The 16,789-nt window shown below is 40.1% G+C and overlaps 1 protein-coding gene across 2 annotated transcripts in view; it reads left to right on the top strand.

Annotated features, from left to right (window-relative positions):
- EIF2AK4 (eukaryotic translation initiation factor 2 alpha kinase 4) overlaps positions 1 to 16,789 on the top strand; it is a 101,591-nt gene that overhangs the window by 1,836 nt on the left and 82,966 nt on the right. For both annotated transcript variants that reach the window (XM_079769207.1, XM_079769208.1), the window contains exons 2-3: positions 11,062 to 11,174; positions 15,050 to 15,152. In XM_079769207.1, the coding sequence (XP_079625333.1) occupies positions 11,062 to 11,174; positions 15,050 to 15,152 (216 nt within the window). The remainder of the gene's footprint in view (positions 1 to 11,061; positions 11,175 to 15,049; positions 15,153 to 16,789) is intronic.

A 16,789-nucleotide genomic window follows, 5' to 3' on the forward strand; every position in this document is an offset into this window, starting at 1 on the left:
TGGTCATAAGGATGAATCAGAGTATGTTATTCAGCAAGTACTTACCACCTGCTATTTGAAGTCTTCAGGGAAAGGTTACGCATCCGCAATCTTTTATCCAAAACTCTTGAGGCCTGGCGGGTTTCACACAGTCTGGAAGTGTTTGCATTTATGTTCATTTATACACATGCCATACCTTACCTAATACCTCCCTTGATGTATGTTTGGAGGTTGGGGATCATCATCCAAAATCAAACAACTAAATGTGCAACCTGGATAAACAAAGACTATTAATAGCCTTGTGTCAGTTAAGGCCAAATTTGCTGTCAATAGATTCAGGTCAGAATTTATTGACCTGAATAAACTTCAGGTTTTTAAACCTTCTGAAGTCTTTAGAACTTCATTTTGGAGGATGTGTTATTATGTAGATTTCAGTTTAGTAGAACATGTATATCATTTATAAATAGCTAAACATTTTGAGAGTGAATGCTAAAAATTATTTTAAATACTAAAAAAGTTTGGACAGCACTAGTTTAAAATATAATTTTCTCTAGAGTTATACACTTACTATTAGTCTAACAAGTTTGGGTAATTTTCCATGTCAGCAAAGGGTCTGCTCATTTTTTATTTGATAGCTATTGCAAACATCCCTCCCCCAAAGTTTGCTTCTGTTTCAAGGCCTATGAGTAGTGTGTGAGAGTAGTTTTCCTACATTTTAACTTCTTAGTTATTAATTATGTAGGCTACCTTTGTTGGTAAGCAATGGATTTTTCTTTTTCTGTGAGCTGTTTGTTCATGTTCATTGGTTCATTTTTTCCACTCTAGTGTATATTTTCTTATTCATGTATCAGAGCTATTTATATGTTAAAATTAGCAGTTTGGGTTATATATTGCAATTTTTTTTTTTTTCAGAGAGGCAGAGAGAGGGAGGAAGAGATAGAAACATCAATGAGGAGAATCATCGATTGGCTGCCTCCTACACACCCTTTACTGGAATCAAGCCCGCAACCCAGGCATGTACCCTGAGCGGGAATCAAACCGGGACCTCTTGGTTCATAGGGTGTCGCTCAACCACCAAGCCACGCCAGCCAGGCAATATATTGCACATACTTTCCCTTAATTGACCGTGTGCATTTTGATATTTATGTAATTAATGCAATTTAAAAAACTTTAATATTGTCAAAATGGCCTGGTTTTGTTTTTGTTTGTTTTATGGTCCCTGTAGATTGTTTTATTTCTAGAAAATATTTTTCTCTCCACTGTTACCAAAAAAATGAATTCTTTCAAGTTTTCTTTTCATGAGTTTAGTTTTAAACTTTTATCAAATAAATACAGAAATAGCTTTTTAAAAAAAGTTCTTAGCTCCATCTAAGTATGAATCTAGGCCACCCCCAACTAGCCAGTTATACTAACACGAGGTTTGTTTGTTTTTTTCCCAAATTTGCTACTACTGTAGTTCCCCCTTATCTGAGGGGAATACATTCCAAAACCCCCAGTGAATGCCTGAAACAGTGGTACTACAAAACCCTGTATATACTATAATTTTCCCTATAATAACTATGATAAAGTTTATTTTATAAACTAGGCACAGTAAGAGATTAACAGCAATAACTAATAATAAAATAGAACAGTTGTAACAGTATGCTGTAATAAAAGTTATGTGAATGTGGTCTTTCTCTCTGGAAATATCTTTTGTACTGTATTCACCCTTCTTGTGATGATGTGAGATGATAAAATGCCTACATGATGAGATGGAGTATGATAAGATGAAGTGAGGTGAATGACATAGACATTGTGAGATAGTTTTAGGCTACATCTTATCAGAAGGAGAATCATCTGCTTGGGGAAATCCTGGGTCATCAAGCTATGAAGATGTTATTAATGATTGAAGATCTTTTTTTTTTCTTTTCAATTATTGATTTGAGAGAGAGGAAGGATGAGAAACATCGATTTGTTATTCCACTTATTTATGCATTCATTAGTTGATTCTTGTATGTGCCCTGATCAGGGATTGAACCCACAACTTTGGCCTATTCGGACTCTGCTCCAACCAACTGAGCTACTTGGCCAGGGCAGTGAGAATCCTTGATAGCAGAATTGGATCACGGTTGACTTCAAGTAACTGAAACTGTGAAAAGTGTAACCACAGATAAAGGGGAATTGCCTGCTAATTTGAAATGCTACCTTCACATTATCTCGGACTGGTAGCTACATAAGGACAGGATCTGTGTGTTTGTTCACACCTACATGCCAAGTGCCTGGTAAAAAGCTCAAAATTCTTTTTTGAATGAAATAATTTCCAAATGTATTTGAGTCTGTTATTGACTCTCTCTTCTATCCCATTAATCTATTTAAGCACTGCTGCCATATTGCTTTAATTATAGATTTATAATAAGCCCCCGCCCCGCCGCGCCCTAGGAGCCGCCGGCCACACCTGGTTCTGACCAGCGGACAGACAGACAGCTCCCCCGCGATCGAAAGCGGGGAGCTGTGTGTCCGCTCCAGCACCAGCGGACCCCCTGCCATCAAAAGCGGGGAGCAGGCTGCTAGCAGTGTCCGCGGAGCGTGCTAGGCTTTGCAGGGCAGTGGATATGGGGATAGCAGGTTAGGGGACCCTACACATGCATGATTTAATCATGCACTGGGCCTCTAGTAGATTTATAATAAGCCTTAGTATTTGATGTGGTCACCATTTACTTTATAAAATTTTCCTAACTAGTTTCACTTTAGTTTTTCCATATAAACTTTGGAATCAACTTGCCTGCTTCAAAAAATTATTTTTACTGGAATGGTATTTAATTTGGGGAGGATTCAGATTCTGAATATTTTTTCTTTTAATTTTTTAAAAATTTTAATTATGTTGGCAAACAATATTATATTAGTTTTAGATGATTAGACATTTACATAACTTATGAAGTGATTACCCTGGTTAGTCTAATAACCCATCTGACACCATACATAATTATTACAATACTAGAGGCCCGTGCATGGGGGGGGGGGGGTCCCTCAGCCCAGCCTGCACCCTCTCCAATCTGGGACCCCTCAAGGGATGTCTGACTGCCCTCTCACAATCCAGGACTGCTGGCACCCAACTGCTCGCCTGCCTGCCTTCCTGATTGCCCCTAACCGCTTCTGCCTGCCAGCCAGATCAACCCCTAACCACTCCCCTGCCAACCTGATGGATGCCTAACTGCTCCCCTGCCAGCCTGATTGCCCCTAACTGCCCTCCCCTGCCGGCCTGGTCACCCCTAACTGCCCTCCTCTGCAGGCCTAGTCCCCCCCAACTGCCCTCCTCTGCAGGCCTGGTCCCCCCCAACTGCCCTTCCCTGCAGGCCCAGTTGCCCCCAACTTCCCTCCTCTGCTGGCCTGGTCACCCCTAACTGCCCTCCCCTGCAGGCTTGATCATCCCCAGCTGCCCTCCCTTGCAGGCCTGGTTTCTCACAACTAACCTCCCCTGCTGGCCTGATCACCCACAACTGCCCTCCCTTGCAGGCCTGGTCCCTCCTAACTGCCCTCCCCTGCTGGCCATCTTGTGGTGGCCATCTTTGACCACATGGGGCAGCCATCTTGTGTGTTGGAGTGATGGTCAATTTGCATATTACTCTTTTATTAGATAGGATAGAGGCCTGATGCACGGGTGGGGCTGGCTGGTTTGCCCTGAAGGGTGTCCCAGATCAGGGTGGGGGTTCCCTTGGGGCGTGGGGCAGCCTGGGCGAGGGGCCTGTGGTGGTTTGCAGGCCGGCCCCACCCCCTGGCGACCCAAGCGGAGGCCCTGGTATCTGGGATTTATTTATCTTCTATAATTGAAACTTTGTAGCTTTGAGCAGAGGCCAGGGCTGGCCAGGGTGGGCGGGAAGCTTGGCTTCTTCCATCTCTGGAGGCAACCCAAGCCTCCTGCTCGCTCCAGCTCCTTGGCCACCACCATTTTTGTTGGGATTTATTTATCTTCTATAATTGAAACTTTGTAGCCTTGAGCGGAGGCCAGGGCTGGCCAGGGCAGGTGGGAAGCTTGGCTTCCTCCATTGCCGGGGCAACCCAAGCCTCCTGCTTGCTCCAGCTCCATGGCCAGCCCCCATCTTGGTTTGGTTAATTTGCATACTCACTCCTGATTAGCTGGTGGGCGTGGTTTGGCATAGCGGAGTGATGGTTAATTTGCATGTTTCTCTTTTATTAGTGTAGATTATTGACCTATATTCGCTATGATGTACTTTACATCCCCATGACTATTTTTATAACTGGCAGTTTGTAAATCTTAACCCTGTACCCTTTTTCCAGATTCTGAGTATTTTAATGTTTGTAAATAAAATAGAGCTGTAGGTTATTAAACTTTTAAAAGGAATCTAACATTGTTTACCAGCTTCACAAATAGGTAGGTGAGTGAACAGAAGGAGAATAAACTTGATGATTTTTATAAGATCAGTTACAGAAAGTATTCATTTTCAGAAAAGGAGGAAAAAATCAGTGAGTAAAGCATTTAACATAAAATCAGAGAAAGACAAATATCATATGATCTCTTTTATATATGAAATCTACAACAAAGCTCATAGATTGAATGATTGGTGGTAGTTGGAGGATAGGTAAACTGTTAAGTTAAATAATTTGAATTTAAAAAAAACAACCAGCCCTAAGTTTGGCTCAGTGGATAGAGCATCAGCCTGCAGACTGAAGGGTCCCAGGTTCGATTCTGGTCAAGGGCATGTACCTTGGTTGCGGGCACATCCCCAGTAGGGGGTGTGCAGGAGGCCGCTGATGGATGTTTCTCTCTCATCGATGTTTCTAACTCTCTATCCCTCTCCCTTCCTCTCTGTAAAAAAGTCAATAAAATATATTTTTAAAAAAAACAACCATAAAATCTAGAAGAATGTTACCAAATTTCTATTTTCTAAGTTTTCACTGTCATCATTTGTGTGTGTGTGTTTGTTTTTAATATATTTTTATTGATTTTAGAGAGAGAGGAAGGGAGAGAAAGAGAGAGTTAGAAACTGCCTCCTTCATGCCCCCTCCTGGGGATTGAGTCCAAAACCCTGCTCAATATAACCCGTGACCTCTTGGTGCATGGTTTGGTGCTCAACCACTGAGCCACCCCTGCTGGACCTTTTTTTTTTTTTTTTAAATATATTTTATTGATTTTTTACAGAGAGGAAGGGAGAGGGATAGAGAGTTAGAAACATCGATCAGCTGCCTCCCGCACACTCCCCACTGGGGATGTGCCCGCAACCAAGGTACATGCCCCTGACCGGAATCGAACCTGGGACCCTTGAGTCCGCAGGCCGACGCTCTATCCACTGAGCAAAACCAGTTAGGGCTGGACCTTTTTTTTTTTTTTTAACTAGGTGATTTCACTTGCCTATTTTGGCTTTATACTCATCATGTATAAACTGAACATCTTTCACAAGCACTTTACAAACTTTTATTTGATACAGTTGATTATTTTCTTATAAAATACTGTGTTTCCTGGAATAATGGAGCACCACACAGTCCCGATTTTTCCTCTTTATGTCTTTGGCTACTCCTTTCATCTCCTTTTTGGTTATCCCCTTTAAAATGGTCGTCTAATATTGGAACTCCTCAAAGCCTGCTCATTGAATAGGCTGCATGAAGAGCAAAGTGGGAATTCCACTTATAATGATAGATTTGGAATAAACTTTGGAGGTCCTTGAATAGCAGGATAAGGATGCTGGGACACCCAAGGAAGTTCTCTCTCTTTTTTTTTAAGTAATCGCTATTATTTATTTTATTTTTTTAACTTATTACTATTATTTTTTTACAGTATACAAAATAAATCTATTACCAGATTGTAGCTACAAAATAATTAGCCATTTACATGCAATCAACATTAATATTTCAACAAAAATGATTTTAAATATAATAATGTTACATGCAATCAACATTAATATTTCCACAAGAATGATTTTAAATATAATAATGTTATATGCAATAAACATTAATATTTCAACAAGAATGATTTTAAATACAATAATATTACCAAAACTGTACTAACATAGTATAATATCACAAAAGTTATAGGAAATATTAAAAATCTGCAAATAACAGGATTACTTCTATTATATTCTAAAATATTTTTTTCTCTGGCTCTATTTTTGTTCATCAGTTTATGTTGTTCATTATATTACACAAATGAGTGAGATTATGTGGTATTTATCTTTCTCCAACTGGTTTATTTCGCTTAGCATAATGGTCTCCAGGCTGGCTGGTCCATTTTTGTTTTTGATATCTTCACAAACTTACCAAAGGTTTGCCCAGATTACCCAACTTGCACATGTTACTTTATTTCTAGATTTGTTATGTTTTCACACAGACTAGTTTCCCCCCACAGAAATGACAGAATATGAGATCTGAAGCAGCTGAGAAACAACAGGCCATGTTGAGCCAAATCTTGCCATAAAATTTAAGGAAGATATGATTAGCAGAATTCTAGGTAACAATTTTAGGCCAAACATCTGAAAGTGGTTTGAATTGTGTAACTTTTAAAAAATATATAATTGTGGTAAAAAAAAAATCACACACATAACATAAAATTTATCATCTTAACCATTTTTTAACACATTACTTAAAACATTTTTAAAATTTATTGATTTTTAGATTGAGAGAGAAAGATTTATTGTTGTTCTACTTATTTATGTATTCATTGGTTGATTTTTTTTCCTCACCTGAAGATATTTGAGAGAGAGGAAGAGAAACATCGATGTGAGAGGTACATTGATTGCTTGTCTCCTATATGCATCCCGACAGGGATGGAACCCGAAACCCAGGTATGTGCCCTGACTGGGAATCGAACTTTCAACCCTTCAGTGCACTGGATGACACTCCAACCAACTGAGCCACATGGGTCAGGGCTCATTGATTGATTCTTGTATATTCTTTTACCAGGGATCAAACCCACAACCTTGGCATATCAGGATGACGCTCTAACCAATCAGCTGCCTCCTGCACGCCCCCTACTGGGGATCAAACCCGCAACCCAGGCATGTGCCCTTGACCAGAATCGAACCCGGGACCATTCAGTCCACAGGCTGACTCTGTCCACTGAGCCAAACCAGCTTGGGCTCTTAACCTTTTTAAGAGTACATTTTAGTAGTGTTAAGTATACTTACATTGTGTGCAATGAAAAATTATGTTGGTATTTTTAATTGATTTCCCAAACCTCATCCTTACTCTGCTGCTTATCTTGTAAACAAGTAAAGTTTAATCAGAGACTGTAATTAACCCTTATGCTTTAGCCTTGAAACCAAAAAAAAATTTTTTTAAAAATATATTTCTTTATTGATTTCAGAGAGGAAGGGAGAGGGAGAGAAAGAGAGAAACATCAATGATGAGAATAGTCGATCCGCTGCCTCCAGCACGCCCCTCACTGGGGATCGAGCTCGCAACCCAGGCATTTGCCCTTGGCCGGAATCGAACCTGGGACCCTTCAGTCCGCAGGCCAGTGCTCTATCCACTGAGCCAAACCAGCCAGGGTGAAACCAAAAAATTTGCTGCTGTGTGGAATGGCTGATAAAATTCTCAATTTTTCCTAGTCTTACCCTTTACTTCAGTACTTTTAACAGAAATAGGCACATTCTTAAACACCCAGTTGATTTTGTTGGGCTTGTGTTAGAAAGTGCCTGGAGAAAGCACATTCATACTGAGCAGCAGGAATTGTAACAGCATTGGCTCCTCCAGGAGGTGTGCTAATGTTTCTAATCCTTTGGGGATAATTTAAGATCCTTGGGGTTTGTTTCTTGAATAGCTGTGGGTATTTTTTATGAATTCCAAATGAGCATTACCTCTCTCGTGTTTGGGGACTGAATTTACATTACTCTCTCACTTTTTATATGCTTGAGGATTTGTTGGGCTTTTTTATAACAGTTCAGGGAGTACCAGCTTCATGGTGCCATTAGGAAGTGAATTTACTCATATCTTATTGTAACATTATATGGCCTTCTCTCCATTACTACTTTTTATGCAGCTTGCATGTCACTTTCATTTTCAGTCTTCAAATCTTTTTTTTTTTTTTTTTGTCATGTAGAATTTTGTATATTTTGGAGCTGATACATCTACATTGTGTTTTCCTCTCCTTCGGTGATCTCAAAAATGTTCGATTACCCCTTATTTTGTGTTTATTTGCTTGCAGATATTTCTGGAATTATTTTCTTGTGCAGGTTAAGTCAAAGATTTTACCAGTACTGAATTCTGATGACTAGTTATCTTCTAAACCCTTGAAGGAGGCCCTACCTCATCCTATTCCCCAATGCATCTTGGTTGTTAAACCATTTTTAATCAAGTTATGTTCAGTTCCAGGAGTCCAGCTAATGCTTGGTATTCTAAACATGTTTCACATAAAAGCTTCTTCACACATTGGGGAGCCTCTCGGTTTGCTTAAGAAAAACCTGACAAATATTCTGTTACATTTAAAATCACTGTTCCCTCACTGTCCCTCCACTTCCACTCCCAGAACCTATATTGGTTAGGATTAAGTTGAGCAACATATGACAGAAAACTACAAAGTTTGCTTTTTTGCATGTAAAAGTCTGGAGTGTAGGGCTTTTTCTAAATTGAAGTTTCACCATCCTTATTGTGCCCTTCATGGTCCAAAATGGCTATCAGAACTCCAACCATCACATATGCATGCCAGCCACCTGGAAGGAAAAAGGAATGAAGAAGTTGCTTATGTTAGTTCTTTCATCTTATTGGCCAGAAATTAGCTCAGTGGCTATGCTTGGCTGCTAAGAGGTCTTGTGACGCCACGGCCTGCGTGGCCTCGGGTTCAAAGACTTGAAGAAAGGGCTGACGTGCAAATTAATACACAAGACAAGAAATATAAATTTGGAAATTATGGGGGAAGCCAGTTGTGAGCTTGGTACAAGGGACCACGTTCCACTGAGTCTCTGTTCCCATCTGCTTTTATTTACTAGAATATACAATTGCCTTTTAGGAATGCAAACAGACATATCAAAGGTGATGCTTGGTAAACAGTAAGATTATCAGATTGGCGGAGTTTGCTTTAGGCCATTGAGTCATCAGCAGTAGGTAATAAAATGCAGATATTGAGCCCTGCGAATATCAAAAAGCCCCATTCAGCCTTCCGACAGGACTTCTCGCATTTATATTAGTTATTATTGATCTTGGGCAAGGTCTGATAAATGTGTCCAGTAAAAAAAATCTGGAGTTCTGTTGCCAATGGATGATCATTGGCGTCCATTCAGTGCTATTAGGAATCCCCACTTTGGGGTGCAGTAAAGACGGAAACTATCAAAACAGCTCAATTGTGATACAGCATGACTGAAAACAGCATGGCTGTGAGCAGCCCTGAGTCTAGGCCCTGCTCCAGCTAGACAGCTCTGCTGTGTCCCTTGATGAAGAGGTCTTCTCTTCTCTGTCTGGTCTGCTCCACTATGCTCTGGCAAGACATCTTCAGTGTTTTAGTTTTCAGTGGAAAAAGAAAGTTTGCACTCCCAGAGCCATAGAGGAGCTGGTTTATATAGCCAGATATCCCCACCCCTGGCCTCTGATTGTCTGTCCTTATGCAGATGAGGACTCCAAATCCTCACAGTTTTATTGGTCTGAAAGGCACTTTGCTGATTGTTCAGAATGGATGCTCTGATTGGTTGGTGAAGATGTTGCTGGGGTTATAGCTGTGCCGCCTAGATTGGATGGGGCAAGCCTAGTCCTATGGGTTGAAATAGAATTCCTGCAACTCCTTTATAAGGGCTGGCTCAGATGGCAGAAACAGTATAGAGTTAGGCAATTCAGTGCAGAGGCTGGAGGGTCAGTGCAAGCTTCTCTGTGAAGTACTGTTTGAATGAGAGGCCCCTGTGTAGAAATGGCTGCTAGCCTCTGTTTTTAAATTTTGAGCCCAGTTAGCCACCAGGAATCCTTCTTAATAGGGATCTTCTTTCTCAGAGTCCACAGAAATAAAGGGAGAATGAATGTTGAGGAACAATTAATAGTCTCTGCTGAGAAATGCATTCCCATTAGTAAAAGAATATCTTCAAAATGTATAGGCCCCCAATAGGCCTCTGTTTGCTAAAGCCTGCTTCTTGTTCAAGAGACTCTGGGCATTAAGTGGAGGCCCCCCTGTACCATTTCCCAAGAAGGTTAGTTATGTTCAGATGTACTGTTCACTTCCTACATTAAGATGAAAGAGGCTGTTAAACCAGACTTGCTGTGTTACATATGCAGAGATTCCCAGTCAGGGCACATGCCTGGGTTGTGGGCTCAATCCCTAGTAGGGGGCATGTAGAAAGTAGCTGATGGATGATTCGCTCTCACGTTGATGTTTCTCTCTCCCACTCCCTTCCACACTCTCTCTTTAAAAAAAAAAAGTCAATAAAAAATCTTTAATAAATGGATACAGCACCTACCTTGCAGAGTTGGTAAAGTGCCTGGACCACAGGAATAGATGTTTCTTCTCTCAGCGTCCCTTTTCTCATGATATAAAGATAATATAAGCCATCTCAAATCTTTTTTTTAAGTGTAATTAATACATAAAAGAACAATAGAGTATTTAGTTATTTGGTGAAAAGCAGTTGGTTGGAAGCAGAAACAATCTTTGAAGCGCTCTCAGATTTCCATGTCAAGGTTTTCACTTATTCTTCTCAGTATTCAACTCTCAAGTGAAATATTTCTGATCCCCATCTGTCTGAATATCTTCTTCTCCCCACTGTGTTCCATTTGTCTGCGGTATTTTCTTTATAGCACTCACCACTATTGGAAAGTATTCACTTGTCTTCTAGTTTGTATGAAGTAGTTGTCTGCCTAAAGTTAATCCTGAACTCCCAGCCTCTAGGGCAGCAACCCAGACATAAGCACACTCAGTAACATTTGAATGAATGGAAGCTACATGGAACATTTTGGTTCACTCCTTCGGTAACTTTGAAAAGGGAAATGCATTCTCTCTGGCATAGGTTTTATTTTTAAACTGTGCTTTAGGAAACTTTGACCAAACACTATATCAGATATAATTACATGTAATATTTAAAAAGTAGAGCTTTTAAACTAAGATGATCATTATCTTAATCATTAATGATTGGCTCTCTAGATTAAAAATATATACATATATTTTTTCTTTTTCTCTTTTAGGTCAAAGAGCCCCCTGAAATCAATTTAGTTCTGTACCCCCAGGGTCTGGCTGGTGAAGAAGTATATGTAAAAGTGGATTTGAGGGTTAAATGCCCACCCACCTACCCGGATGTGTGAGTACATTATAAATAGCTGTGATGTAATTTCAGTTCTCTGTTTTGACCACAGAAAAACTGGTTGAAATAAACAGAATTTTCTCCTTCTTGCCACCGTTCCATCTAAAATTTCATTTTCTATCACTTGCAAGTCATTAAAACTATATCAGCAATAGACATTTTCATAAGACCTATCTCGTGTTAAGTCTGCTTCTAGCTATACAATAGCCACTATAGATACCAGTATTTGCTCCATGACCAATTGTTTGCTTCTTCTGATGTGTTAACTTTTGTTTGTCTAATTCTTCATAAACTGAGAAGAGGAACAATCAAGAAGAAAAGGATAAAGGCATGGTAGCTTGTGTACTTGGTTTTAAAGTATGATCAGCATTGAGCCCTAACCGGTTTGGCTCAGTGGATAGAGCGTTGGCCTGCGGAGTGAAGGGTCCCAGGTTCGATCCCGGTCAAGGGCATGTACCTTGGTTGCGGGCACATCCCCTGTAGGTAGTGTGCAGGAGGCAGCTGAATCGATGTTTCTCTCTCATCGATGTTTCTAACTCTCTATCCCTCTCCCTTCCTCTCTGTAAAAAATCAATAAAATATATAAAAATATATAAAAATAAAGTATGATCAGCATTGGGACTTGGAGTAGCTTTCTGGGCTAAATGGAACTTTACTCACAAAGAAAGATTTAGAGTCGCCCTGCAAGGCATGTAGCCAGTGAGATAACTACAGAACCCCACATATTTCCAAACCACAGATACAGCAAAAGTATTAGCAGTCAGGACTCAAGTGTTCTTTTTCTGAAGTATCTTGTATATTTCATGTAATTTCCCTCAGACGTTCCATATGGAAAGACATATTGGCCTGGATGATGTTTTGTGGCTTGGTCTTATTGTGCAGGGAACCAGTGAAGAAAAGTGACAAATAAAAGCAAGCACTTCTTTACACAGAAGGTGGTAAACTTATGGAATTTGTTATACTAAGAGATGATGGAGGATATGAAAATAAAGATAGGTCAAGATGAACTCTTTGAAGTTAGTGACCCTCTTTTGCTCTCAACACTGTGCCCAGAGTAGAAAAGTAGGTATGTAGAAAGTTAAATAATGAATTGATTAAAGAACAACTAAATTTATGAAAGCAGAATAAGACAGTGCCTCTCTAGGTTTTATTTTTCTGACACCAACTGCATGTCCAACAATTTAACTAAGTTCTGATACAAACTATTCTTAGTTATTGCAGACTCCAGGGGTTAAGGCTTAGTCCCACAGGGCTTCAAAGGCCAGTTGCAAATACCAGTACTTCTAATCAGCTGGCTGTAAATTTGCAGGTTCCCACAACCCCCTCCTTGGGTTCAGTAATTTGCTAGAACAAGCTCACAGAACTCAGGAAGACACTTCACTTACTACTGAGTTTATTATAAAGGATACAGCTTAGGAATAGCCACATGGAAGAGATGCATAGGCAAGGAATGCAGGAGGGGCATGGAGCTTCTCCACCCTCTTGACATTGACAGGTATCCCTGGGTGACTACACGGTTACTCCTGGTTGAGAACTACTACTACATTCAGGTAATCTTGATGTGTACACTTGGTAAAAATATTGTGGGATGACTTTTTAAAAAACAACAACATGGAAGTGCTTGTAAAAAGTAAAAATTCCAATATCAGCTACATACATTTATGTGGTTAGGGCATAAACATTGGAAAGTTCTATTAAAATATAATTAGTACTAGAGGCCCGATGCACAAAATTCGTGCAAGGGGCTCGGCCTCACAGCCCTGACTTCATCCGGAAGGTGGTCTGGAAGGATGTCCGGAAAGACGTCTGGAAGGTCGTTCGGCTGTCCAGTCTAATGAGCATATTATGCTTTATTATTATAGATTGTAGATGAATTTTTCATTATTCTTTTACTACCACTAAATAATGTTTGCTTTATTTTTTAAAAATAATTATGTAAGACTTGACTTGGGGGAACATTCATATCTTTTGAGATGATATGGGACAGGAACTTCCCTTTTCTGCAAAATACCTTGATGCTATCTTTTGAGATTATATGGGGCAGGCACTTCCCTTTTTTGCAAAATACCGTGATGCCACTGTGAGAGAATCCCGAGTTAGACATGCATAGACTCAGGGCTATGTGGTACTTTTATTCTTTTTCTCATATATATAAACTACTTTCAGATTCCCATTTATCCAAATAGATAATGATTGTAGAACCTATTATAACTGAAGCATTGTGAGAACTTCATAGATAATGAATAGTAAAGGGTGTGCTGAGGTAAAACACCATGAATTACTCAGAAAAGCTTGGTAGGAAGTATAGTCATCTTTTGTTCAGTAAAAATCAAATCTTATTTAATTTCAATGAATTGTTAATGGATGTTTATTCGTTGAAAATAAAAGGAAGCCTGAGGGCTGGCTGTGTACTTACCTTGAGTAGACGGTGTTGAATCTGAGTTGTGCTCTATAGGGATGAAGAGGGGTGGGAATTAGGCATCTTTGGAAGAGTGTGCAGGACTAGATTTATACATGAGTGAGTGAGCATTTTTCCACCTTGTTTACAATCAGAGTGAGTGACTGGACACGGCATGTTGTGGGAATACTAGATGGATCATTGTGGCTCCATGTAGCCTAGTTATTCTCAGCCTTCTTTATGTGGAGCACACAGACCAGAGCAAAGCACTTGGTGTCTGGTGGGTGAGCTGTCAGAGCTGGAGGAATTGATGTTGGGGACAAGCCAGGGTCCAGACTGGAATCACACACAGAGTGATTTTTAAAAAATATATTTTTATTGATTTCAGAGAGGAAGGGAGAGGGAGAGAGAGGTGGAAACATCAATGATGAGAGAGAATCATTGATCAGCTGCCTCCTGCAAGCCCCCTACTGGGGATCGCCTGCAACCCAGGCATGTGCCCTGACCAGGAATCAAACCATGACCTTCTGGTTCATAGGTCCATGCTCAACCACTGAGCCATACCAGCCAGGTGAGTGATTTTTTATTGATTTCAAAGAGGAAAGGAGAGGGAGAGAGAGAGGTGGAAACATCAATGATGAGAGAGAATCATTGATTGGCTGCCTCCTGTATGCCCCCTACTGGGGATTGAGCCTGCAACCTGGGCGTTGCCCTTGTCTAGAATCAAAACCAGGACCCTTCAGTCCGAAGGCTGATGCTCTTATCTACTGAGCCAAACCAGCTAGGGCTGAAGTGATTTTTTTTAAAGGTGGTAAAAGAATAGTTGATGTGGAAATTTTTAAAAAAAAATATTTTATTGATTTTTTACAGAGAGGAAGGGAGAGTGACAGAGAGCTAGAAACATCAATGAGAGAGAAACACCGATCAGCCGCCTCCTGCACACCCCCCAATGGGGATGTGCCCGCAACCAAGGTACATGCCCTTGACCGGAATCGAACCCGGGACCCTTCAGTCCGCAGGCCGACGCTCTATCCACTGAGCCAAACCGGTTTCGGCTGATGTGGAAATTTTTAGTCAGATTGTAAAGCTGAAATCAGAGACAGAGGAGTTGGGGAGATACTGGGATCAAGCCCCAGTAAGTCTGATCATCTGACAGCCCACACTGACAACTGGCCAGCCCACTCGCTCCCTATAGCCTGCAGGTGAATCCATGATCAGCACTTTCATTGAAGTTCTCACAATGCTTCATGAACCAGAAGGTCATGGTTTGATTCCTGGTCAGGGCACATGCCTGGGTTGCAGGGCACATGCCGTGCTGCTGGGGTGTGGTCGGAATCCTTTTGAGATGCAAAGAAATGTTGCTGGGAGTATAGAGAGAGGTTCACAAATGAGCCCTGTATGAAGTCCCCAAATATTAATGCAGACAGGCTGCACTTTCGAGTAACTCCTTTTTGTTTTGTTTTTTCTTTCCCAGAGTCCCTGAAATAGAGTTAAAAAATGCCAAAGGTCTGTCCAATGAAAGTGTTAATTTATTAAAATCCTGCCTGGATGAAGTGGCCAAAAAGCATTGTGGAGAGGTAAGATTTATTTAAATGGACTTATAAGAGGACAGTAAAAATCTCATCATGTTCACCAGTGTTTGCCTTTCTGCCTTTTCTGGGACTGAAAGATATTTCCATTGCACCTTAAATCCAATTTTGACTAGAATGTTTTGTTTCTTATTGATATCTACAAAGGAGAACATTGCTATTTGTATTTCTTTAATTTATAGTACTTATGAATTACAAATTGTAAAGTGAATATAGATGATATTATTGATGCTTAAGAATCTTTCCAAAAGATGAACCTGGCCATATTTTTTGCATCCTTTGGACCTGGCACCATGACTTGATCTTGATTTGAATCTTTATATTGGAAAATATTTACAGATAAGTGATTTCTGACTAAACTTTGCCACTTTTCCTTTTTCCATATCAGAATATCTAATTATTCTCCTTGACAACAATTAGCAACATGCTCTAATCCTTCATTGTCTCTTCTCTACCTGAGCATGGGGGTACACTTAGTTCAGTGCTAATTCTTTCTTAATCCTCTGCACATCAGGGTCTACCTGAGCTCATCCTTGGGCGATGCCACTCTCTCTGGAGGGCTAGACTAGGTGACTTCTTTTTTTAAAAAAAAATATATTTTTATTGATTTCAGAGAGGAAGGGAGTGGGAGAGAAAGATAGAAACATCAGTGATGATAGATAATCATTGAGTTGTGTGAATTCATTATATTTTTGGGGGTATTAACCCTTAACAGATATATGATTTGCAAATATTTTCTCCCATCTGTAGGTTGCCTTTTCATTTTATTGATGGTCTCTTTTGCTGTGAAGAAACTTTTTAATTTAATATAGTCCCACATGTTTGTTTTTACTTTTGCTGCCCCCCCCTTTTTTTGCTTTATTTTAAATTACACTTTTCATTTTGAGATCATTGTAGAGTCACATGCAGTTGTAAGAAATAATACTGAGAGATCAGATGAACCCTTTCCTTAGTTTGTCCCTATGGTAACGTTTTGCAAAACTATGCACAGTATCATAGTCAGGATATTGGCATTGGTAGTCAGATAGTTTCATCACCACAAGGATCCCTCATGTTGCCCTTTTATAGCTACCCCCTTATACCCACCTCCACCTTCTCCTAGACACCTGACAACCACTAATCTGTTCTCCAGTTCTATAATTTTCTCATTTCAAAGAAATTATATAAGTACAATCATATAGTGTGTAACCTTTGGGATTGGCTTTGTTTTAACTCAGTACAATTCTCTGTAGATTCATCCAGATGGTTGCATGAATCAATAATTCTTAATTTTTATTCCTGAGTAGTATTCTGTGTGTTTTATGGTACCACTATTTGTTTACCATCTACCAGGTGAAAGACATCTGGATTGTTTTCAGTTTTGAGCTATTAAAAACAAACCTGTTTTAAACATTCATGTACAGGGTTTTTTGTTAATCCTCACCCGAGGATATTTTTTCCATTGATTTTTAGAGAGAGTGGAAGGGAGGGAGGAAGGAGGTAGAGAAAGAGAGAGAGTTGAAGGGAGAGAGGGAGGAGAGAAAGAGAGAGTGGGGGTGGGGGGGAGACATCAATGTGAGAGAGACACATCGATTGATTGCCTCCTGCATGCACCCCAACTAGGGCTAGGGATCGAACCTGCAACC

The sequence above is a fragment of the Cnephaeus nilssonii genome, assembly GCF_951640355.1.
Source record: "Cnephaeus nilssonii genome assembly, chromosome: 4".
Lineage (NCBI taxonomy): Eukaryota > Metazoa > Chordata > Mammalia > Chiroptera > Vespertilionidae > Cnephaeus > Cnephaeus nilssonii.